Here is a 25,167-nt window from a genome sequence, read left to right as displayed (position 1 = left end):
CTGATCCCACTGTCAACTGTGACACACTTTGATGTGTGGTTGTTTCTTTTTCTATTTCTAATAATCAATTATCGAGACAGAGTGACAGTATAGTTTTTATTCTGATATGTAGGAAATGTAATGTAGACTTTTTGTAAATGTAATGTTATGTTTGGATCCTTACAGGGTCTTTTCTGTTTTAAATAATGTCTCTGACTCAGGACAGACTGGAGAGGAAGCAGCCCACAGAGCACAAGTATAGTGACGCAGCTGTTCAGATGCATCATTACTCTACAAAATACATGATTCCAGTCAACAAAATGTTTTTTATTTATGCCTATTAGTTCAGACAAAGAGGAGCCAATGGTGCCCCAAACTAAAACTGCAGAACCAATACAGTACTTTTTCTTCCTTTTTGTTATGAGATTCTCAAATATGAAAATACACATGTGCATCACAGTCTTAAACTTTCACACACACGCTCACACATTACGCACTCACAGTCAAGAGTAATTGACCTCAAGAAATAAAAGTTTAACAAAAAAAAAACTTTCAGCACTCGTGATGGTTCTGTTGAGAGAAGAAAAACATCCCCACGCCATTTCTGGTTTTATTCAAATCTCCCCCCAAAAAATCAACTTCATTCTTAATTCGGTTTTCCTTTTATTTTCCAATTTACAGCAATTAGAAGTGTAACAAAATAAAAACAAAAATGATCATGGTCATAATAAAATTAATTAAAAAAATGTACACACCCTCACACACACAGAGAGACAACCCACCCTGGTTATGTTATTTTTTTTCCCTAGCGACCGTCCTCAGAGTCCCATGTTCAGCTTTGGGGATGTGGACTCAAGAGGAGGCCTCCAAGTAGCCCCTGTCTCCCCTGTCGTAACCCGACTGCACCCCTCCTCCAGGGTGGAGTGTGAATGTGTGGTGTGAGGCTAGTGGGAATTAGGGATTTGTGGGAGTTGGGGAGGATTACAGAACTCATAGCACCTTCTGAAGAGAGAGCAACCCAAAGCAAAGATGGCCGTTCAGCCCCAGATCCACCTGAAAGCTATAATGATTTGGTCAGCTCAGATTTAAACGTAACATTTTCACTTTGTTTTTCAGCGTGAGGTAGCGTTAAACAATCTGGACGACTACGATATAAAGACAAAATTGATTTCCCTCAAATTTGTAGGGATGAGAACTGGGCTTCTTCTGATGGGCAGTCAAGGGGAACAGGACATGGAAACATACATCCCAAATGTAACCTCACTTTCCCAAAAAGTGTTGGTGTGCATATAGACACATGTACACACATAATGTGGAAATATATATAAAACCATCTGGTTGTTTATAAACACAGACCTTTACAACAATAGAACCAAGGATTTATAATACACAGTAAAGGCTTCTGGCTCCTGCTCATGGTGGACAGGCCTGGAGCGCCTGGATTTGATTTTACTTACTGAGAATATATATATTGTTTTTGGTCTACACTGATTCAAAATGCCGTATTTGTGTGTCAGGAGGGAAACAGGGTGGGAGGTGGAGTAGGACTGGGACAGAGGTTGTGCGGCTGTTCTGTAGTGGAAAGGGGGCGTGTCGTACTTACAAAGTAAACCCGTCCAGTCCTACCTCAACTCTGCCCATGTAGGTTAGACAATAAATAAGTGACATCAAGTCATGTTCCTGTTCTCCATAACTTGTCCGCTTGGTCCCTCTTCCTCCTGGTTCTGACTCATTCCCGTCAACTGTGGGCCATGGGAAACATGACTGGATCTCAGGAAGCGGGTTGACAGAATGCTGGTGTGGTGTACAGATATTGCCGGTGCCCTTCAGTGCTAACATCCAGGGAGTACAACTTGGAGAGCACTTTGTTGTGAGACAAAAAGTATCAATTTTCTTTTTTTTTTTTTTAACAATTTCCAGTCTTCTTTATTGTGGAAGTGTGTGTAATGTTTCATGGTTGAGTGTCATTTTATTTCCTGTTATTAAGGGGGGGCCATTGTGATACTCCACTTTACAAGAAGCAGACTGCGCCTACATCCACTCCAAACTCCTGATCAGCTCCTCCGATGTCCATAGGAGCAATGTCCACGATTGGCAGACGGGAGGTCTTCTGTGTTTTGTACTCAAAGACAGTCTTGCCCCACCGGCCTGTGTGTTTCTGTAGGTCGACAGAAGAGAAATGTGTTAATGACAGACTCAGGCTACAATTAGAAATATAACAGCTAATCTTTTTTCTGCCTCTGCTCTCACCTTGCAGCCATCCTCCAACACACTGTACGTGAAGCGACTGTTGCCTTCTGCACGGATCTCCACATCGTTGGAGCCCTGCAGCAGCAAAGCCTTCTTCAGGTTGCCTGTGGTCTGGTCCATGTAGGCAATGCTGTTCTTGCAGTGGTAAGTGAGATTCTGGGAAACTTCAGTGGACAGAAGCCTCAGGAATGTCAGCTGGACGCTGGCAGCCATGGCAGCTGGGCCGTCCTGAGCGTAGTCAAACTGTAGAACCAGACAACGAGAATTAGCAGCTTTCATGTTGAGGCTCATTTATTCCTCCGGATCAGTTTACGGAAAGAAATAATCTGCAGTGGAAAAGTGCACTCACGTGGAATCCTCCATTCATGGTCTCTCCGAACCAGATGTGTTTGCGGTCCTTGCTCTTGCTGGTCCACCAGTTCTTCTTTGGCACCTTGGCAATGCTTGGGTAGACGCAGGTCTCTCCAGTCTCCATGTTGCAGTAGGCCTTGATGGCGTCAGCGGTGCTGCCAATGTTGGGATCAACCCAGTAATCACCTGGAGAGATGAGAGAAGTGCGTTAATGTGGAGTGAAGCTGAGAAACTAAATTTAACATCAAGTTAGGTATTTATTTTACAGGAATATATGGTGGGGATCACAGGATTTGGACCCAGACACCAAAGTCTATTTACTTGATTTCTTGCTGATTGCGAAGTTTGTTGTTAACATTAATTTCTCATTAACATGGCTGTACTTCAAATGAGTACAGTAGCTCATCTTCAAACCATAAGAGGGATTTCAATGTGATATAGAAATAGATATCTAAAAGAGAGCTAGGAGCTGTGTATTCACCAGTGAGAAACATTTTAAATCTAAAAGCCAACACATCAGCAGTCTCTCTTTTCTATTTTAATCCTAGCTGACTCTTCTGCCCGACTTACCGCTCTTCCACTCAGGGTGACACAGTTTCAGGTCCCTGCAGGAGCGAGCAGGGTTCTTCTGGGAGCCGTCAGGGCTGCGCAGGTTCTCAATCTGGTTGTTGAGGGACTTGAGTGTGGAATCGACCTCAACATCGTGCTGCCTCAGGGAGCTAGAGGCCTCATCGGCCCTCATGTACCTGAGAGGATCAGGGGACTTCTCTGTCTGACCCAGACCGGCAAAGGCAGACATGTCGATGCCAGGACCAGGAGGACCAGGAGGACCGGGGGGCCCAGCGTTACCAGGAGGTCCCTGAAGGAGTGGATAAGAAACAAATGGATCAGGAGTGTGTGTACAATAAGACAGCACTGCAGTAGTACAGAATACAGGCTTATTTTTTGCGTAATTTTTCTTATGTCATGCTACTTACAGCAGGACCACTTTCTCCAGAGCGTCCACGAGGTCCAGGCGGTCCAATAGGGCCGAGCAGTCCGTTAGATCCGTCTTTGCCAGCAGGCCCACCTGGTCCAGGTGGTCCCTACAGACACAGGTGAGTTTTATATTAATTTAAGAACTAGTGGATAAAAGCATTATTTTATTTGCTGAACCTGAGCTTGCTTTTCTAAGTGTAAAACTACATTTTTTTCAGATCCACCATACAGTCTGCTACATTTGAATGACATCAATTCAAATGCAGCAGCAGTTTCCCTCCATTAGCCCATTCACCCTCAGACCCTTCGCCTTTATTATGCATATAGAGTATTTGTATGGTGACATTTCCCTTCATTTTTCTTATCCTGCACAGTGCTTAACTAATCTAGAATAGATATTGAAATCCATTTCCGATCTCAGCAGGAGTGATTTTGCAAAAAAACGTGGTCTGTCTGTGTCTTTTTCCTGCAGAGAGTAATTACAAAATGCCTCAGCTGCCCATCTTATCACAGCAGTGGGTAATTACAGCACATGGCCTTTCCTGTCCCCATCTTCTTCAGGTGATTGGAGAATTACAAAAAGACTAACCTGTGCCCTTCATTACCATCACATATCTTTTGGCATTAAAGCTGCAGGATGGAAACCTAATAAAAGTTTTTCTTCTCTTTTGACTCTTTGGTTTGGGTCAGTTTTCTCACCTTAGCGCCGCTTGGGCCTGCAGGTCCAGCAGATCCAGAATCTCCAGCGGGACCCTGTTTAGCAAAGGATGAAGACAAATTAGATGACAGGAAAGACAGAAGAAAATGGTGCTGCAGGGATGAACTTTCAGATTTGGATTACTTACAGGAGGTCCAGGGAGACCCTGCAGACCAGTGAAGCCACGGTGACCTTTCTGTCCTCTCTCTCCAGTCTCACCAGCCTCTCCCTTGTCTCCACGAGGTCCTTGGGGTCCCTGAAGTAAAAGTTTTCATGTATTAAAATTCATGACTGCGTATAAGCATCACCTTTAATTACCTAAATCAAATTAAAATCTAAAAAACTTGTTAAGGTTGCAGTTTGGGATGATGACACTTACGGCCATTCCTCTAGCGCCAGCGGGTCCAGAGGCTCCAGCAGGTCCTTGAGCGCCCTAAAGAAAAGAGACAAGAGTGTGTTGGCTTCCTGGTATCAACCCTGGAAATATGAAACAATGCACAACACTCTCCCCTATGATTCCTTATGGTGTCCTGTGTTACTTACAGACTCTCCTCTGTCTCCCTGCTTGCCGAGAGGTCCGACAGGTCCAGGGGCACCAGGGGATCCTGGAGCACCGGGGGCGCCACCAGGACCAGTGTTACCTCGCTCTCCCTGCAGGAGGACACAAGGTGAAGATTTTCAGCAAAGTCTTCTCAAATGTGTTATCTGTCGTAGATTTTGAATTTTATGTGAGACTGAAATCTCTTACCTTGACTCCAACAGCTCCATCTCTACCAGGAGGTCCATCTGATCCAGGGGTACCCTGAGATATAGAAGCACGATTTAATAACATGGCATTTGATTTGATTGATCAAAAAGTGGGGGGCATTGTTTCTTAAGTCAAAAAGCTGGATACATATCTGAAACCCAGACATTATGGTTTTGTACATATTGTTACTAGTGTTTGGTTCTGACCTCTCTACCAGTCTCTCCAGAAGGTCCTGTAAGTCCAGGGGGTCCCACAGGTCCAGGAGGTCCACGGTCGCCAGCGGAACCAGGAGCTCCCTGTTTTCCAGGCTCTCCCTAAACACAAAGGACGAATATGTATTCTATGTCAATAATAATCATAATGATAGAATTTCATTGGATCCATATTTGTGTCATGTCTGTCGACATGAAAGTAAGACTGAAACCTCAAAGATAACTAACAAGAATGAGTCTGAAATGTTCATTAAAATCATTCATGGATGGAGGCACTTACAGAAGGTCCAGGAAGACCAGCGAAGCCTCTCTCTCCCCGCTGACCAGGCAAACCAACAATACCACGGGATCCACCCAGACCCTGAGGACCTGAAGGTCCGTCAGCACCCTACAGAGACAGGAGAGAAAAAGCCTGACTCATGAAACGTTCTAATCACCTTCATATGACTGGAGTCAGAGAGCACAGATCCTCTTCTCATGTCAGTAAAGGGCAGTTTTCTCTTAGATTGTTTGTTGATTTTAAGCTGATATAGTCATTGACTAAGAGTTGATGTTGAGTCACATGTTCAAACTCACAGGGGGTCCATCCTCTCCGGGCTCTCCCTTCTCTCCTTGTGTGCCAGCAAGTCCACGCAGCCCAGGGTCTCCCTGTCTTCCTGGGGGGCCGCTGTCACCACGAGCACCCTTTGGTCCGTCTTTGCCAGCAGCACCAGCGGGACCAGAAGAGCCAGGGTTACCCTGTGATGGGTAGGCAGAGAATTTCAGTTAGTAAAAGTAGAAAAGCACAAACACAAATTATTTTACACTGACTCAGCAGTGAACATGTGTCATCTTGGAATATATTATTGATTAAATGCTCACATTAGGGCCAGGAGATCCAACTCTGCCGGCAGCACCAGGGAATCCAGTGGCACCCTGTCAGAAGAAAAAAAAAAACAATGTCCACAATAATTGACCTGTTTAGGGTGTTACAAGTTTAGCAGGGAGAATTCTTTATATTTCAATATGCAAATTTAAATCCAAAAAGCCGTTGGGCAGCAGGGGTCAGCAATTTGTTTCTACTTAGGGTCATTGTTTTCAGCATTGTTCAATAGGAGGCCAACACACATTAACAGATGTGGTGGAGACGCAGGGTTTAATATATTTAAAGTGTTTAAAGTTATTGAAGGGATTGACCTCCAGTGAAATTAATCAATTTATCCATATTCAGAAGTCTACAGTATAGTCTGTGTGATGCAGTGTGTATAATGTGTATCTATAGACTGCTGATAAACTGTGGGATGGATTGATCATGTGAATATTTAATAATGATTTACTTACAGGAGCTCCCTGAGCACCACGAGCTCCTTTAGGTCCAGATACACCAGTAGGTCCCTGAAAAAGAGAAAAGACAATTAATCACTAATTAGTAATAATTGATATTCATTCATGTCTCATAAATGTGACAGTCTAAATACTGTTATATTGTCACTTAGTTGACCCAGAGATGTAGCCTAAGATACTGTGTATTCTATTTTTTATTTTTGATCAAACACCCACCACAGGTCCAGGAGCTCCAGATGGTCCCTGAGGTCCAGAAGAACCAGCCTCTCCCTTCTGTCCAGTCTCACCAAGCTCTCCCTTGGCTCCAGGCTGACCATCTGCACCCTGGATATTTTAAACAGAACAGTCATTTTGTCTGATTGTCAGTGAATGGAAATAAAAAAAATACATTTTCCTGTTATTTAATTTGAACTAAAGGTTGTGTTGTCTTTACTTACAGGAGGTCCAGCAAAACCAGCAGGTCCAGGAGGACCACCCTCACCACGGTCACCCTGCAGGAGTAAAGAAGACATACTGTCGGTGAGGGAAATTAAATAATTATGCTGTTTGAATGCAGATTTTTTCTCTTTACTCATTTGACAATATTCTTGTCTGAAATAATACAATATACAGTGAGTTGTTAAGAAAATATAAAAGAACAATCCCACATATGTCTGATCAAGATCCAGAAAAATAGATGAAAACATTGATTACCTCCTTATCTTACAGGTGTTTTTGAAAAGCAGCTCAAAATCTTGAATCTGTCCTTTTAACCAGATCTGCACTTAAATGTAAAGACGTCCTAGATGCATAGACCCATTTGGTGAAAACTCTCAAAAGGTTTTGCATAACCTTTCTGACAAACTGACATGGTTGAAAATAAATTCACATTGGTGCAGACATTGTGCAAATCTATTAATTTATTCTGTCCTGGCCCTCATATTCACATCCATCTTACTCTTGTTATAAAACGAGTAGCAAATATCCTTATCCGGTCATAATAATGTAAACCATGAGGTCTGTTGTGTCATGAATGTAAATTTAGTGTCTTGGCTGAGGCTATTTCTGTTATTGTAATAGTAGTAATATGTGAGCAGCATCATCATACTTCAGAGTACAGACTAGTACTTTATATGAGACATTATTAAATATGATTAAACATTTAATGCTCCTTATATCAGTGTTTCTTCTCAATTTGGACTGAATTGCACTTGAGTTCACAATTGAGTTAGTGCTTCTTTAAAAGCATCAATTTTATATTCCTCTGCCAGAGGAATACTAAGACAGAGCTCTTTTATTGTGAGTCCTCTCATAAACAGATACTTACAGGAGCACCACGAGCACCAGCAGCACCAGAAGGTCCACCAGGTCCAGTCTCACCCTGGATTAGAGAGAAACAGTCAGTCAGACCAAACAAATTGACCCAAAACTTAATTAAAAGTCAATAATCCTTCTAACAATTAAAAGATTGACACTATTCTTCTTACCTTGGCACCGTTTGGTCCAGATGGGCCAGGTGGACCAATGGGACCAGTCAAACCCTGAGGAAGAAGAAAGCATAGATGTAGAAACAAGTTAAATTGAATTCCATGTGAGATCAAATATCGCTCTTTGTTTGATGGCAGCCAGAAATAATAAGAAAAATGACAGAGCAAGGATTTATTGTGAACTCACTCTAGCACCATCCTTTCCAGGAGCCCCCTCGGGTCCCTTCTGTCCGTTGTCACCCTGTTAGACAAAAAGAAAGGCTGTGTGTTAAACATTCATTCATGAAACTACAAGAGCACTGGTCATGAAATTTGCTCTGTTTGAATTCACCAATTCACTGAAAAGTCACAACTTCTGTTACTCACTCTGTCTCCCTTAGCTCCTGAGATGCCACCAGCTCCCCTCTCTCCAGGCATACCCTGCAGGCCGGGGGGTCCCTGAGGTCCAGCAGCACCAGCTGGTCCAATGGCTCCCTGAGTTTATGAGGAATTGTGAGGTCAGTCAAATTCTGGTTTTCCTATAAATTAACTCAAAGGTCCCTCATCATCCATTTATTATTGCATACATTTTGGAAAGAGCCTGAAACAGGTCCTTATGACACTTCATTTAAACTATGTCTTCTGTATCATCCTGTCAAGGTGTAACTTAAATTTTCTACCAGTGGTAGAGCAACTGTAACGCAGCCTGGTTCAGAGGGTGCTCATGTATCGTTTGAATCTTGAATCTGTTGCAGAGTGATCCACTGACCTTGGGTCCATCAGATCCTGGTGTTCCAGGAATTCCACGAGGTCCCTGAAGACCTTGAGCTCCAGCACCACCCCTTTCACCAGGGAAACCACGTTCGCCCTGTCAGGAAACAAGAAGACACTGGATCAGGAGGAGGAAGAGGAGGTGGTCACAGAAACTGCTCAGTTATATGATCAGGATGATAACAGTAAGGTTTCAATGTCTGAAACCCACGATATAAATAAGCATAATGTTCATAATGCAATGATCATGATCAATTACTGCACTGTATAACTGATGAGAATCCTGAACAGGCAAACTCACTCTGGGTCCAACAGCACCAGGAGCTCCGCCCTCTCCAGAAACACCCTGCAGAGAGAAAACAGACACACTTTCAGTCCAGTTTACAGTTTAAATACAAAAACCAGTGACTGTGTATGAAGACACATACAAACAGATGTCTCAAACTTCTGTTGAACTTTCACTGGGAGTCAGAGGATTTAAAAAAAAATTTTTTTTATTGTGAACATTGAGTTTGAAAGCTCTGCAGTAATGAGGCTTTTACAATATTCTACTGTAATACGCTGAGGTCATTATTATTTATACAGATGAAACTGCACTTTCGTCTATTGTTGATTTCCAGGTTCTGTAAAAGCTGGTCAGAAAGGAAAAAGGAAAAAATCTCAACTGCTCAAAGCTTAAATTAAGTCTTTTTATCACATTACATGTTTTATCTGAATCTGAAGGGAAAATTTATTGTTACAGTGGCCAGTTAAAAAATACAATTATAAGAAAACAATGTAAGCAAACAATCTAAACCACGATTAAGATAAAATATAAAATAGATTGGTAATTAATAAAAAATGACTATATAGACTGAGGATTGGACCATCATGTTAGCAAAGCTATAACATTGAACTATATAACTAAATAAAATTATCTGTCTGCTACAAAGAAAATCTGCAGTAAGTTCTACGAAACTGGTGCTGAACTGAACAAGCTACATTTACCTTTATACATATAAACCTAATATGAAGTAAACCAGTTGGCTGGTTTTACTTGCTTTTTATTTCCTACACTATATTTCTAACCTTCAAATCTCAGACATTTGCACAATATATTAGTATTTTACCAGCAAGGTTAGAATTCTCAGAAATTCCTTTCAGCTTGTAGCTGGTACTAAACCAGCTGCTTGCAGTTTGTTTCCATTGTAATGAATGGATTTCTCCATAAAGATGAACTTACACATGCAACAATTTCTCTGGTCAGAATAAACTCACCTGGTCTCCAGGTTTTCCAGCCTCTCCTGGGGCACCAGATGGTCCAGGCAGACCCTGTACAACAACAGCAGAGGAATCAGTTTCATGACATCTTTAACTATAGATTAGCTTATAGCCTAATGTCTGCTTTTTTTCTTGAATAAAAGACCTTTGTGTATTTTTGTTTTTCCACGCAGGTCTATGAAGGATTTGATGGCAGGATAAACTCACCTGGAAGCCAGAAGGTCCAGGCTGTCCTTGCTCTCCTCTCTCTCCAGCAGGGCCCTGTGTGACAGACACAGGTGATCAGCCAGCAGCAGAGACAAGTGAAAACCCTATAAACTGTAAGCTGACATGTCTAACAGCATCAAATATGACTTAAGTACTCACAGCAGGGCCAGGAGGTCCAGAAGAACCAGTCTCACCATCTTTTCCAGACAAACCCTGTTCAGAGAGAAGAACTTAAGCTGTGAGAAGTGATCTGAAGACAGAAAGTCATGGCTCCATTTGTAAGGTTTGGAGGAAGATAAACTACTTATGGAGAAAATGTACTCACTCTAAGACCAGGACGACCTAAGAGACCCTTCTCTCCTGGCTTTCCAGCTTCACCCTGTTGAGGAGAAGTCACATGAAATAACCTTGAAGTGCACAAAGGTTCATGAAAGTACAGTTGGCTATAAGCAGATATATTTTGTTATCAGCTTTCATTTTGTTATCAGGTTTCACATGCTGTGTGCAGTCATAAAAAGTTAAATAAAAGATCCTGACACACGTACATTGGCTCCCTTTGGTCCAGGGAATCCCATCACTCCGGGCTGTCCACGGGCTCCCTGAGGACCAGGTGGGCCGGGGCGACCGTCCTCACCAGGGGCTCCCTGTCAAAGGCACGAGGTAAAAATCACAAATCAAAAGGAACATCCTGGAGCCAGTGGGATTATTCAACCAGAGTCATAGAGGTCTATTTATAAACCACATTCTCAGACACAATTTAGCTTATTTCATTAGATTAACTGTGTTAGTTTGCAAAAGCATTTTGTATCAAACCAGCAAATGTCATATTGGTCTGAGGACTGAAACGTTGTCTTAAGTGAGTTCAAGTGATGGACAAGTTTTAGATCCTATGTAAATAATTGTTCATGTATTTCAGATCTAAAATACTGTTACTCACTGAGGCTCCAACTTTGCCCTGAGGACCAGCATCTCCAGGACGACCAGTGAGACCCTATTGATGAAAGAAGCAGATTTTGACGGTCTGTCAGTATCACACATGAAAAATCAAACCAGTCAGACAAAATATCCATCTGGTTCAGGACTAAAGTGAGTACAACTGTACATTCTTTTAAGGGCTGAAGATGCAAGACTCACTCTGGCTCCGGGAAGGCCGGACTCTCCTGTGCGTCCAGGGTCTCCAGTAGCACCTTTAGGCCCAGCAGCCCCAGAAACACCACGGTCACCGGGGGCACCCTGAGGAAGACCAGACAGAAGTAAGTCAGCAGGTTTACAGAGTTAGCCTGTGTTAGCAGAGTCAGTCAGCTCAAATCAGTTTGGATGTCATTTCACTCAGGACCTACCTTAGCACCAGCAAGACCATCCTGACCAGGGAAACCACGGTTACCGGGAGCTCCCTGAAAAGAATCACACACAGAAACAGATTTTTGATGAGAGGAGGCAAAACTATTAACATCAGCTAATTCATGATGTCCTTCTATTTAACAACATCCTGGTCTCTCATGCACACTTACTCTCTCTCCTGGAGGTCCGAGTGGTCCAGCAGCTCCAGGCTCTCCTCTGGCGCCTCTCTTTCCTTCTTCACCAGTAGGGCCAGGGGGACCTTGAGGACCACCGGGGCCCTAAAAAATTAACATATCTCAGTAAATCTTTTCTGTGGACCAATTCTGATAGATTTTCAATATAGTCAGAAATCACTGAGCAACTCACAAGCTCTCCCTTGGGTCCAGCTTCACCTTTGAATCCGGGAAGACCAGGGTCTCCCTAAGAAGTAGAAAACAACAACTATAAATAACTGTAACACAAACAAGTATTAGGGTTTCACTCAGTTTTATCTTATTCATAAGTGACTTACAGACTGTCCCTTTGGCCCCAGAGGTCCTGTAGCTCCCTGTGGTCCAGGTGGGCCACGAGGGCCTGGGAATCCAGGAGCACCAGCAATACCGGAAGCACCCTTCATGATAGAACCAAGTAAAATGTTAAATGTATGAAATATTAATACTATAAATTATAAAGCAAGATGAGGAAATAGAGGATTCCAAAGCACTTACAGCAGATCCCTTAGCTCCAGGAATACCATCAGTACCAGGGTTACCCTACACAGACAAAGAACAAAACAGTAAATTGTTGAAACGTAACAAAAACAGCGTTAGAATGACAATTATGATAAATGTTGGATGGGTGAATCAAAACTAAATCTGAACAATCGGGATGACAAACTAACCGATGCTCCGGCAGGTCCGGGAGATCCAGGGGTACCTCCCTCTCCGCGGGGTCCCTGTGCGCCCTCAGATCCACGGGCACCAGTAGGACCAGCTTCTCCCTGACAGGTCACAGTGAATTCATCATGAACAGGTGGGAAAATAATTTGTTCTGTATTTCAGTAGACTGTAAATATCACATCTGTAGCTGCATGTAGAGGAAGATAATACTGTGTTCGTACTCATTGTCGTTCACCTGTGCCAATGTGCATGATAGAGAACTCTGATTTGCAATTATTTTTCACTTGACAAGAATATTATAGAAACTGCAAGAGGAAGAAGTGAAGATCTACATATGTACTGAAGATGCTGTCAAACTAAAACCAGGCTCTTATGCTTGATTTGTTTGAGTCCATAAGCTTTCCTGTGTTGAATTAGTGGTTCATGATAATGATGATGTACAAACCTTGGCTCCTGGGGATCCTGGGAAACCGGGAGCTCCAGCTGGACCAACAGGTCCCTGTAAACACAGAGACAATCTTCAGGTGAGGGTTCATGTCTAATCATCTGTCACATCAATAGTGATGGCTTGATGAAAGAAGCATAGAGCAGATGTAATGGATGCAGAGAGTGAACTATGATACTTACAGGTGGACCAGCAGGACCGGGCAAGCCATCATTTCCACGGGCACCCTGGAGAGTGAGAGGACAGGATAGTCAGTTCTGTGCATCATGATAAAGACCATGAAATTGTAATGACTGTACCAAACTACACAGTAGAAAAAGCGGATATGAGACGGTTACTCACTGCAGCTCCAGCTGCTCCAGGACGTCCCCTCTCACCAGGCAGACCACGTGGACCCTATGACAGAGAATATGATTGATCAATTCATTTGAATCATTGTCATTTAAATACATCACCAATTATTCTATCTATCACACAGGGACTGAATGTGAGCACAGCAATATGGCTGCCACAGTTTTACGTTATAAAGTCGAGGATAATGTGGCAGAGCAGAAAACTCACCATTGGTCCAGGGGCACCATTTTCACCAGAGGAACCACCCTCACCCTGATGGAAACATTGATCAGATTAGAAGAACGGGGGAAACAAAAGTAATAAAAAATATATAAGTATTTAAAATGAATATCACTAAAGATAATGTGTCGATCTTACCTTGGCTCCTGCAGCACCAGTCTCTCCCTTAGCTCCATCCAGACCAGGGTGACCCTACAGAGAAACATGAAGGGGCTCATCAGGACTTGCAGAGCATCAGTTAGTCCCCTCAGATGTAATGAACAAGTGGATTGAGCAGTTACTCATCCTGCCTCATCTGGTGAGCATCACAAGTTGAAACACTCACTCTGTGTCCTTTAATTCCAGGAAGTCCAGGAGTTCCAGGGAATCCACGAGCACCCTGAAATAAAAAAACAAAAAAGAAATGGTCGATTAATCTTCTCTTCACTTTGACGCATAAAACCAGATTCAGCACGAACTGATCAAATAATGATTGATTGTTACTCGCTCACCTGAGGCCCTGCAGGTCCACGCTCACCAGCTTTGCCAGGTTTGCCAGCCTCACCCTAAAAAATAAACAGCAAGTAGAAGGATTATTCACAGAAGCTGCATGAGAGGATGTAACTGAAAGGCACTTTACTCAGGTGAGAGGCTGTTGTATACATGCAGCCTGTGTCTCCTGCAGTCTCTTTTTTTCATCAGTGTTGTTGGAAGATAGATAGTGCCCCCTAGTGGCACGTATAGTTCATAGTGTAACGCATATGAGGGAAGATTGATGTAAATCATTGTGAAATAATAGTAAGGAAATTAACTGAAGTAGATTCATTTTTGGAAAAATAGGAGCACAAGGGAAAACTATGCAGCAATTTTACTCTGCTCATTAAAATGTGTTTTGCTTTATTCAGTGAAGGTTTCCATGTTGTAGATGAATCATTGACACTTACATCACTTCCTGATTTTCCAGAAGGTCCAGCTGGTCCACGGGGTCCCATTGGCCCCTGTTGTAAAACAAAGTTAATTAATTAGATACATCTAATTTGTCTATATGAAGACAATTAGAGAGGAAATGGAAAACATAAACATTGCATTGAGCCCATATACTGAACTGTGTGCAATTAAGAATGGATTTAACAATCCCTTTGGTATTACTTAGAATGAGTATGTATATATCCGGAGGAGAAGGTGCTGTGGATTAACCCAACACACACAACAGCAAATGAGACCAGCACTGTCTGCATTAAGTCTGTAAGGATGCACAGTTATCAAAACTTACTGCTGCACCAGGCTCTCCAGCCTCACCAGGGCCGCCTTGGAAACCCTGTGGTCCCTGTTAGCACAAATGACAAAGCAAAGTATAAGCAATGTTTTCATTCATCCCCATCTTTCTCCTCTTTGTACGTCCACATTAGCAGTTTGATTATAACGAGCAATCACACCATGATGTAGAAGTGTAATATTTGTACTTACAGGAGCTCCAGAAGGTCCAGGGGGACCACGAGGGCCCATAGGACCCTGCAGGAGAAAGACAAGACAGTAAAGTAAGTTTATCTGGCATCTATTTTTTAACAGTGTGACAAATTGTGTTGCTTGAACAGAGAACTCAACAGTCAAAGAAATTGAGAGTCATATAAGGTGTAATTGTAAATCTTTTTGCACTCAGAAGATTCAAATTTAATGTTGTTCATATCCAAATATACCCATTTTAAATTTAAGCTCTTTGGACACAGCCAACATGAAATAGCAAAATCAGCCTAAAATCTCTGCTGGAGTGAAACTACTCAGCCACCAGGTGGCAGCATTATATTCATCTTACAGAAGATGTATGGTTAAATCTTTGCTACTTATTTTCATTAGCAACTCCAAAGCCGGCTGAATGTCCGTGTTAATGTTCTGTTATTGTGACAGATGAGCTGTCCACACACACACACACACACACACACACACACACACACACACACACACACACACACACACACACAGTGAGCTGGTCCTACGCACCATTGGTCCTTGCATCACACCCATCTGAGCACCTCCGGACTTCTCGTCAAAGCCTCCAGCCATCTGAGCAGCAAAGTTCTGCAGAAACACGAAACACACAAAGAGTCACATCATATATTCTGCCATCACCTAAAATCATTTAGTCAAAGCATGAACTGAATCTGTGATTTAAAAAGAGGATCAGTCACATTTAAAGAACGTGCACAAGGAAAATGTGCCTGCACCTGCTCTCTGCTAAACTAGACTAGATCATTTTCATCCTCTGGGCTGCAGTGTGCTGAACTGATCGTCTCTCATTGCATCTTTATGAGTCTGCTTTTATACTATATAAATAAGTCAACATATGAAACTCTTCTTTTGACCCACTTTAAGCAGTTTCCATGTATGCAAATACTGCGAGTTGTGAATACATTTGGTTTGAAAATTGAACATTTTTCTGACACTGATCTTTATATCACTAATTAACTGTTGATGCATCGAGATTTTTTTGTTCGTTTGTTTCGTCAAACGCTTTAAACACTTTGTCAGAACTTCTAACAGTGAAATCTTGTTTATGCTGTGGAGCAGAAAATGTCCAGGACACTGACCCCTCCAAGCCCTGGTGGTCCTGGTGGCCCAGCTGCTCCGGGGTTTCCGGGGATGCCAGGCTCACCATCTCTTCCTCGAGGTCCAGAATTTCCCTAGGGAAAAAAAGCAAAGGTCATCTCTCTGTAAGTCACAAGTCGCCTGAGAGGACTAAACCTGTTTTCAGGTTATTCATATGCATCCTCTTGCCTTCATGCTGTTTTCTGTATGTGTAGCTGTTTTCTATGATTATTATTGGCTGGACTGGTTTGCTGTTTTCTCATCAATGCCATTTACAGCAAAACCTTTACAGAGGATGTCTGGTATTTGTTGCGTGATTAAATCTGGAAGTTCCCACACTTGTAGTAATCACACTTAACTACTAATCTCAAATTCTGCAGACAACTTTGCCAGTTCAATTATAATAACGACCATCAGAACAACTGTTGCCTGACCTAATATTTGGTGGTCCATTGTCACCAGTTGTCAAATCACATTGAGACTCTTATGTGTGGGAATTTCTTGTGGTTCACTGAGTAGATTGTTGGAGGGTGTTTTTTTTTTTCTTACCTTATCACCCTTAGCACCAGCTTCTCCACGTGGTCCTTGCTCACCAGATGGGCCCTGCAAAAACAAAGATAGTGTCTCAGTAAACTCACAGGACTGTTAAAACTCTTGTTCAGAGCAAGAATCTTATTACAGTACACCAATATAACACCACATCATAAGTATGATAAAATATATTATTTACCATGGGCCCAGGTGGTCCTCTTGGTCCTACAACCTGCAAAAAGATAGAAAAATAAACTTTAGTTTTCTGTGACTGTTCTCAACTCGTTATTACAAGACAGATCTTTAATGCTTTATCCGTTTGCGTCTGTTTGTGAACATCTAAACTGAGAGAAGAACATTCCAGCCTTGTGGGAGGTGAACATGGAGGCACAATGAACTCAATCTGATGAGGATCTGATTTGACAGTACAAGATTTTGCTAAGACATCACCTCCTCTTAACCTCTGTCTCAAACTGGCTTTGTTCACCTGACATGTGCCGCTGCGTTAAAGTTGCTGAGAGGATCTAAGCCGATTTGATCGGGTTCATTATGTCCCAGGAATGCAGGTTTGTCCTCATTTAATAGAAAGTTCTTATTCAACCAGAAATGGCCACTCGAGTGATCAAGCATTTATTTAATTGGGAGAACTCAAGAGAAAGTGGAATCAATAAATGAAACATATTTTTTCAGGTTTAATGAATAACTGTAACCCAACAAAATTAGTGATATGTGTGCACCATTGTTGGACATTTTAGGATCCCATAGAAACAAAATGAGAAAAAGGTTTGCTGATCAATTTGGAGTTTAATAATATGACTTAATAGACAGGCAAATAATGAGTATGTGAGTAAAGTAGTTTTAAAGGAAATATTATGAAAAGTACTGTAATCTGTGACATACTGCAGAGAATTCATACTTACATCTGCGATCTCTCCGGGTTCGCCTTTCTGGCCCTGATTTTTAAAAAAGAAATCACGTCAGTGGCTTAACACAACTTAATGCTTTCATATTGTTACTTGTGAATATCAGTATTGTTGCCTCACCCTAGCACCGAGTATCTCTGATGTTGCAGACGGACGGATGCAGTGGGAAAAAGAGAATAACAACATTAAACGTGATCAACGTTTCAGACCCTCGATTGATTTTTTCAGATTCAACCTGGGATTTTCATAAAAAGAGACCTGAAAAAAAAAGGACCTCCTGATGCTAAAGTCATCAAATAACGTTCACCAACCAAGGAAAGAACCCATCCATCCAGATTATATTAATGATGAGAGATAAAGCAGAAGCAAGCACAGACTGTGTTTACAGCAAAATGTTAATAAACTTAGTAAAAGTACATAGTAAGCAAGTTGTAAGCTCAGCTTGTTGAATTAATCACGGCAGCCAGTGCCAGTAAGATATTTCTTCCAAGTAGTAATTTTGCTTTAATTTGTAATAAAAGATTGAAATTTGCTGGAATTCAATTATGATCTCAAACTGTGTGTTTGATGGTCAAGAAGATCCAAAAACCGGATTGTAATGAGATGTATGTTATTGCTCATTTTTAATTGAGTAGCTGTGAACTGTCAACAGGTGTAATAATGACACAATGTCTCATAGATTAAAGTTAAATCACCTGAGGACATCCTTCTTTTGAAAAATAAGTTGTGTTTGAGTGTGAACATAAGCTTCATCTTAGTCATGAGTTAAAAAAAGCAGAGGCTCCTCGCCTGGTTTAGGTAGAGAACCAGTCATCACATTTCAGGATCCAACCAGGGAGGTGTATCATCCTGATAATGTTGTTTATCTGGTCTCCATAAAAACCAAGCATGTGGAGGTTCACTTTGGAGCAGGGAGCAGCAGGTGCTGGCTGAGTAACAACTCATTAATACAAATGTGAAATCATAATAATCTAATTCTAGAGTAGCCAACACTATGGAAATCAAACCCAGACACTGTTTTCAGTGTGTAGCCCAGATCAGACAGAATATTTGGACCCTGTGGCTGCTCCCTGTTCAAAAGTGTCCGCCAGGAGGCAGATAAATGCAAGCTATAAGAGTAATTTATTTATGGGTATGTGAATAAATAAATTACAACCAATGGGGGCACTGGCATCAGCAGGGCAGATGGGACAGCACTCTCCAGACGGGATGATGGGGTTGGCACACTCTCTGATCTCCTCGCAGATTATCTCATCGCACAGAACCGCTGCGCTGTCGCACACACAGATACGACACGGCTCTGGCTTCCACACATCCTTATCACTATACTGCTGGCCGTCCTGGATGCAGCCACCTGCCTCCTCTGTGGTGGTGGCCAGCAGAGGGGTGGGGCAGAGGATGAGTAATGGGAAAGCAGAGAAGTTGATTCAAGAGTTAGACAAGGAGAGTTGTTGGAGTTTATGAAGTTTTGTGGGTTGTTATAGCAGTTTTATTAAAAAGAGTGAGAATTAAAGGATGTAAGGGGGTCAAAGGGCAGAGTAGGGAAGTAGGAGGAGTAAGATGGAGGAGGGGGGGTTAAAGAGAGAAGGAGGGAGACGTACAAGGAAGATGGAGAAAGATAAAAGTTATCCTGTGTGAAAAAAAAAGCTCTGAACACAAAATATTCAAAAGTGGCATTCAAACAAAATAGAATAACACAATAAAAAGCACATGGAACTTCTTGTCTTGCTGTGGAGCAAAACTTTCATAACAAAAAAACTTAACTTCATAATATAATATATATATATTCATTTGGGAGGCAAGAAAATGCTCCAGGTTTTCATGAGGAGAATTTTGCAGCAGCTTTAAAGCTCCTGTCAACAAGCAGCACAGTGAACAGATGTGTCTGAAGCTTGAGGTATTTCACGTTGCTCCCTGAGTATATTTAACCTGCAGGGCCTGCTCCGCTGCCATGAATGAATGAACCTCTCTTACAGGGATACTGTGCCCAATTGACAAGCTGCTGCCTTAAGTAAACAGGGGGGGGGGGGGGGTCCGTGGTCCGTCTAAATTTCTCCATCTGGGTCCCATAGCTGTGTCAAGCGCCAGTGCAAACACATCGGGGAATTAAGAATGGGTGACTTGTTTAATGTGCAGCTCAGGTCAACTGCTCCTATTTGTCTTTTCAATGTATTTGTGAAAGTGGTACTTAGCACATACATGTTAGCACATACATGTTCACTTGCAGCTGAATTGTCTGCAGTATTTTTTATTTTTTATTATAGAATAATGCTAAAAGCTGATGAATGCACCTGGAGAGGGGATTTGAAGTGTAAAGTGAATCCCACTATAAATACAACTCTATCATCTGTTGACCCCGTCCCTCTCCCTTCCTGCTCCCCTTTGAGCCTGCTAGTCTGGGGTCAAACACTGTCTGACCCTGTCACTTCACACCCTGTGGATCAGCTTTGTTTAATAGGTCTACAAAAATAAACTCAATTTTTATTTGACCCTAACTTACTCGTGATTAACTCTCTAGAAAAACCTCAACTGTCTTACACCCCTTAGACCAAAATACATGTTTCTGTCAAGATAACTGAAGAAAAAACAAAAAATAAAAACCAAACATTTAAGACGTTGAAATTTTGCTTTAAGTAGATATTCTGCTGAGATATAGCAGTGTTATAACAGCAAGCACAGCAGGGAGAGCTGAGCAGCTGGATTCAGGTGAGGACAAATGGACACTTGTTCACCTGGTCCTCCATCCCACACAGATATACCTTGACAGCCTCATCTCACCTAGGAAACTATGCACTCACGTTTTAGACCATTGAAGACCTGCTAAACATGAAGAAATTACAAACTTCTACATCACTTATGTTTTGTAACTGGCCACAGTGAAAACATAATTTGAACACTGTAACCCAGCCTAACAGAATTGTGCTCTTCCTGCTCTACATTTGACAAACCATCGCTTTCAATGGCTTTATCCTCCTCTATTCTTCTGAAACATCAGACAGAGAAGATTGAGGAGGTAAACACACAGTCAATAATAACATCAGAGTATTAATACACATTTTTTCTAAATACAAAGTAAAAAAATCAAGGAAAAACTTTGCAACTTACGGTCGTCCTCTTCCTGACATCTGACCACGGCCAGTAAAACAACTTGGGATGCTACAAGTAGCAGAACAGTCCTTGAGTCCACAAAGCTGAACATGTCTAAATATTAGACATGCACGAGCTTGGGTGAGAATTGAAGGGATGGAGACCAGGCTTTCAGACAGTGGTGTATAAAGTGTTTGTTCCCAGAGACTTATGCCACCATGCAGTCAAACCTTCCAAAATCTAAGTGGAATCCAACGCGGGGCCCCAGCTGGCACTCTGCACCCACCGCGTCAGGGCAAGCACCGCGGTTTTATGTCCACTGTGCCTTGTATGGATCTTCGTATATTCCAAAATACCAGTCCTTCCCCCAGACCCCCTGTAAAGCTGTAACCCGAACCTCATCTCCCTCCCCTCAATCCAGCAGCATCTACTCCCAGGGATTTTTTTTTTTAACTCGATCCCTCCTTCCTACTTTGACCTGCTTGGCCTGGCCTGGTCAAGAAATGCACCTTCTCTCTCGTATTAGAAAGGGAGCTACATCCAGCAGAGCAAAGGCCAAGCTCTGACTTGACTCCATGATATGTTGTCAGTCAGTAGATCAGAATATCCTGAAGCTACTTGTTGATTCTTTTTAGACCATTCTCATACCTATATGTAATTTAATAAAAGTGAAAACACACATTTCTGATCAAATCTGATAGATGGAGGATTTAACGGATTGTTCTAGAGAATGATCATCTGAAAAAGTTGCTTCAGACTAAATCGAGTATTGTCATAAGCTAAATCATTTTTTTCAAATTTAAAAGACTAAAAGTTTACCTCTTCCTGAATTTGACAGATTTCAGTTTTTTTAATCTTGTCGTAAATCACAATTTTCTGAAATATATTGAGATTTAAGTTTGTTGGTTTCAGTCTGGTTTCTTGGATTATGGATTAATCTGCAGAGCAACTCTAACGTGTCATGTTCACGTTACAGTCAAACTTTCTGAGAGGCTTGTCTGTTTGGACGAAGATCATTGACAAGTGGTTGTGAGACGCAATTAAAAAAGAATGGTTCTGTTTCCCTCTGGAACCAATGCAATCTGCAGTTAAATACTACTTTCATGTCTTTATATTAGTTACTATCTACTACTACTTATTACCCATATGCATCTTGATTGTCCAGTAAGTCTCTAGCACCAACTGAATTTACCTCCATTGCAACATTCCTGACAAAATGGCACACATATGCCAGAATGATCTATTGTGAATGGTGGTGGAACGCACTGTGTAATCTTTATCATTTTCCTCTGCAGTAGATAGCACCAGGTGAGTGAGCTTGAAAGAGGGTCTTTGTGGTGAGAGGAGGTGCAGTCATTCCAGGGTCACGACCTTCTAGACAGCCCCCCCTCATTCCACATACAGGAAAGAAAGATTTCAAACCACCACCTTAGCTCTCGCCTGCAGGTTCTGTGAGCTCTGTCGTCCACTGGAACTATGATTAAGACAGAAAACCTCTCCAGTGTAAGACTGTGGGGAAAGTAGCTCCTGGTTTCAGCAGGAGCTTCTGTTTTAAGTAATTTCAAGTTTACTCCCTGAGCAGCGATGATGCTGATGAGTCCAGCGACAAAACATTTTAAGAATTTTAACAGCCACGTTCGCAGCTGAATCAATAACCTGCGTTCTTACAATAGAAGGAGAAAACAGCCCCATTCTGTGCTGACACCGTGCAGTTTGCTGAGTCCGGTCAAGTCATTGTTGCAGTGTCACATAAAGATGAAGTGGCAGTTCTGCTGCAAGGGGCTTTAATTATAGCTGTTAACATGGGTTCATCAGTACAGTAGAACAGAGTGGTCTACACTAAATTAATATGAATACATTTATTCAAAAAATGTCAAAATATGAGACTGCAGGGGTCAGCTGATGATGCAGTGTCAGCTAAAGCAGCACTGATGGAAACGCACAGAAGAAATCACAGCCAACATTTACTTCATCCCACAAGTGCTGAGGGTCATCCTCCAAACATACAACACAGCAGAGAGCAGAGGAGCAATCATTCCACATTTATCTGCCACAGCAGCACTATCAGGTCTGCACCGATGTACAGCGGGAATACAATGTACAGCTCCACACATCCTCCCTCTCTGCTGCTGCTCGCACTGTATGCTGCCTTCGGCCGTCTGCTGGCACACACAATAGGCCTCTGTGTGCACGGCCTGCGGAATGCTGCGAGATGGCAGGGCAGTGGGATAGCTGCGTGGTGAGGATGGGGGTTGGTGGGCGAGGAAGGGTGTGGAAGCTCAGAGGATGAAGGAGGAGGAGGGGGTGTGTTGATTTGAGGGTAGGAAGGGAAGGAGATGGCAGTGACGGAAGGAGGGTGGTGTGTGTGTGTGCGCGGGGGAGGCTGATCTTTCACGACTGTACACGTGCACAGAGGCTCCAGGGGTCTAGAGGGTGTCCAGGTTTTGGCACAGTGACCGCAGCAGAGGGGGTGGCTGAGGGTCCTCTTGTGTACACAAAGACTGGTGACAGGAGGGTAGAGCAGCACCCACCTGAGGGACAGGACAGGACGGATGAGCCTTTCACAATGTGTCCTGTCCCTCATGAACAGCTGACTCATTTAGATGTCTCTGCTAAAAGAGAATCATGAGAGGACGGATGAGGGGCTAGTGGCTACAACACACGTGAAGTGCACATTTTAAAAAATCACTGCTGCTGTGACAAAAGGAAAAAAGCTTAATTCAAGAAATGACTGTGAATATGCAAAATAATCAAATAGAGGGATTTTATTTTTATTTTATTTATAATGCAACAAGACTAAACCATTCTATAGGCCCCATGGGGACACTCACCACACACCTGAAAGCAAAATTGGTTGTTGGATTTAAAAAACCATGTGGAAACAACTTTTGCTATTTTCATCAGAGCAGAAAACATAAAGTTTGGCTTGTGGGCAGAGTCAGGGGAAGAGACACGTTATTAACTAATCAAAAGAGTTCATCCTGTGTGCAGGAGGCCGTGTTAGGACGTCCCAGCAGTTTTAAAGTTGTCTCCTCAGACTCAGACTTGGCCCAACTATCCTCAGATCAAGCTCTTCTTTGTCAGCTTCTCCTGGATGACACCATTCTGAGTTGTGAATAACAGGTGTCAGTGTAGCACCTTGGTTTTTTTTACATTTGCAACTATATAAGGATATTGTCTTGAGAATGAAAGTACATCTGACGTGGGAAAATGTTGAACAGAGGTCCACTCGTGGTTGTCAGGTGGGGGGAGAGAACAGGATCAGAAATAGAGGAAGACTCATCTTCTGTGGAAGATGTTTATCTCCAGGGTATTAAATCTGTGCTGAATTTCATGGCAGATTAGTGGATAGTTAATAAGATATTTCAGTGTTGGACCAACAACATGATTAAGATTACAGACAGACAGGAAAAAAGAACATGAACATATGTGACATGTTGAACTTTCATGAAATAATCCTCATTCACAAAGAAAAAAAGAAGATTTTGAGTTTATGTTAAATTGATGTGCGAAAATGTACAGATGATATTGAACTCATATGAAGCTGAGGTAGCACAAAGGTCTCATCATCATTCCTCTACTGCAGCAGAAAAACGTTCACTCTTAAAGGTCAGTAAATTTATAGAAAAACCATTTGACTAAATCAGAGCAGACAGAGATGTACTTCTACTCAGATTGAGGAGTGTCTGTGGGGTTTGTCCCTCAGCCGACTTTAGAGAGGGATCAATTCAGTACTGACAGAGGAAATGATTACTGTGACCACAAACTACATCTGGGTCCAAACAAAATCTGAACCTCAGATGAATAGATAGAGAGAAAGAGACAGACAGACACACACAGACAGACAAACAGATAGATACACAGATTCATAGATAGAGTGTGTGTGATGGAATTCCTTTCACCCTGGGTGGCGCAGGGATAATGGTTCTTTATCCTTTAATTGGAGAGATGCAGTCAACGATGCATTAAATCTCTAAAAGCATTTAACAGCTTCTGATCTGGGGCTTTGATGTCATCATCTTCTTTTTTTATATCTCCTTAAAATCAAATTATCACCACGAAGGCAGTGACATTTTCAGAAAGTTGGTAAATCTGAATCTGAAGTGTTTTAGGTATTTCAGTGGGTGGTGTGTTATCCTGAGTAAAGTAAGATTCAAGGCCCAGAGGACGTTTGGTGATTGAGAAACATAAGCATGCATCAATCCTATGAACATGGCACAGTCACGTTGGTGTAATGTGGCCAGGACTGGCTGATAATGAGGATAATTAATGTGCTTTAAACTGCTCGAGCACTAATACATTTCTCCTACTGTGTTCATTATTACAACATTCTAATATAAATCACTGGCACTACATTAACTTTGAGTAAAGAGGGATTTTAAAATCAGCCTTCATCTTTCTCTTTTCACATTCCTGGATGCAGTTAACCAGGTAACCATTCTTAAATTCAATCGCAATAGTATTTTTTCTGATGAACACACTGTCTCTGTCACATTCCTCCAGTCTTCCTCCAGTCCCTGAAACTTGCCGTCCACAGTGGCCTCTAAGCCAGGGCTTTATCCAGACCTCCAGATTACTGAGCCTGAATCAAAGCACCAGGCCCGGT

The 25,167-nt window shown here is 42.2% G+C and overlaps 1 protein-coding gene across 2 annotated transcripts; it reads right to left on the bottom strand.

Moving 5' to 3' along the window:
• Nucleotides 1–622: 622 nt before the first annotated feature.
• On the bottom strand, nucleotides 623–20,894 carry LOC109635214 (collagen alpha-1(II) chain-like). Of its 2 annotated transcripts, XM_020096239.2 has the most exons (54): nucleotides 20,580–20,894; nucleotides 18,631–18,837; nucleotides 17,595–17,611; nucleotides 17,472–17,504; nucleotides 16,751–16,783; nucleotides 16,570–16,623; nucleotides 16,023–16,115; nucleotides 15,436–15,513; nucleotides 14,905–14,949; nucleotides 14,711–14,764; nucleotides 14,382–14,435; nucleotides 13,950–14,003; nucleotides 13,784–13,837; nucleotides 13,597–13,650; nucleotides 13,447–13,491; nucleotides 13,228–13,281; nucleotides 13,068–13,112; nucleotides 12,886–12,939; nucleotides 12,443–12,541; nucleotides 12,270–12,314; nucleotides 12,074–12,172; nucleotides 11,929–11,982; nucleotides 11,733–11,840; nucleotides 11,562–11,615; nucleotides 11,356–11,454; nucleotides 11,159–11,212; nucleotides 10,767–10,865; nucleotides 10,547–10,600; nucleotides 10,381–10,434; nucleotides 10,222–10,275; nucleotides 10,012–10,065; nucleotides 9,056–9,100; nucleotides 8,753–8,851; nucleotides 8,371–8,478; nucleotides 8,192–8,245; nucleotides 8,005–8,058; nucleotides 7,845–7,898; nucleotides 6,976–7,029; nucleotides 6,755–6,862; nucleotides 6,536–6,589; nucleotides 6,077–6,130; nucleotides 5,792–5,953; nucleotides 5,496–5,603; nucleotides 5,210–5,317; nucleotides 5,004–5,057; nucleotides 4,799–4,906; nucleotides 4,635–4,688; nucleotides 4,404–4,511; nucleotides 4,258–4,311; nucleotides 3,558–3,665; nucleotides 3,151–3,439; nucleotides 2,579–2,766; nucleotides 2,230–2,472; nucleotides 623–2,137 (listed from the first exon to the last, which is right to left on the bottom strand). In XM_020096239.2, the coding sequence occupies exons 1-54, from the start codon at nucleotides 20,671–20,673 to the stop codon at nucleotides 1,991–1,993; spliced, it is 4,464 nt and encodes a 1,487-aa protein (XP_019951798.1). In that variant the 5' UTR covers nucleotides 20,674–20,894; the 3' UTR covers nucleotides 623–1,990. The 2 variants fall into 2 exon arrangements, with proteins under 2 accessions (XP_019951798.1, XP_019951799.1); XM_020096240.2 differs by lacking the exon at nucleotides 18,631–18,837 and having other exon boundaries at nucleotides 20,580–20,893.
• Nucleotides 20,895–25,167: the final 4,273 nt, after the last annotated feature.

Source organism: Paralichthys olivaceus, chromosome 6, assembly GCF_024713975.1.
Source record: "Paralichthys olivaceus isolate ysfri-2021 chromosome 6, ASM2471397v2, whole genome shotgun sequence".
Taxonomy (NCBI): domain Eukaryota; kingdom Metazoa; phylum Chordata; class Actinopteri; order Pleuronectiformes; family Paralichthyidae; genus Paralichthys; species Paralichthys olivaceus.
This window is presented reverse-complemented; position numbering and strand designations above follow the sequence as displayed.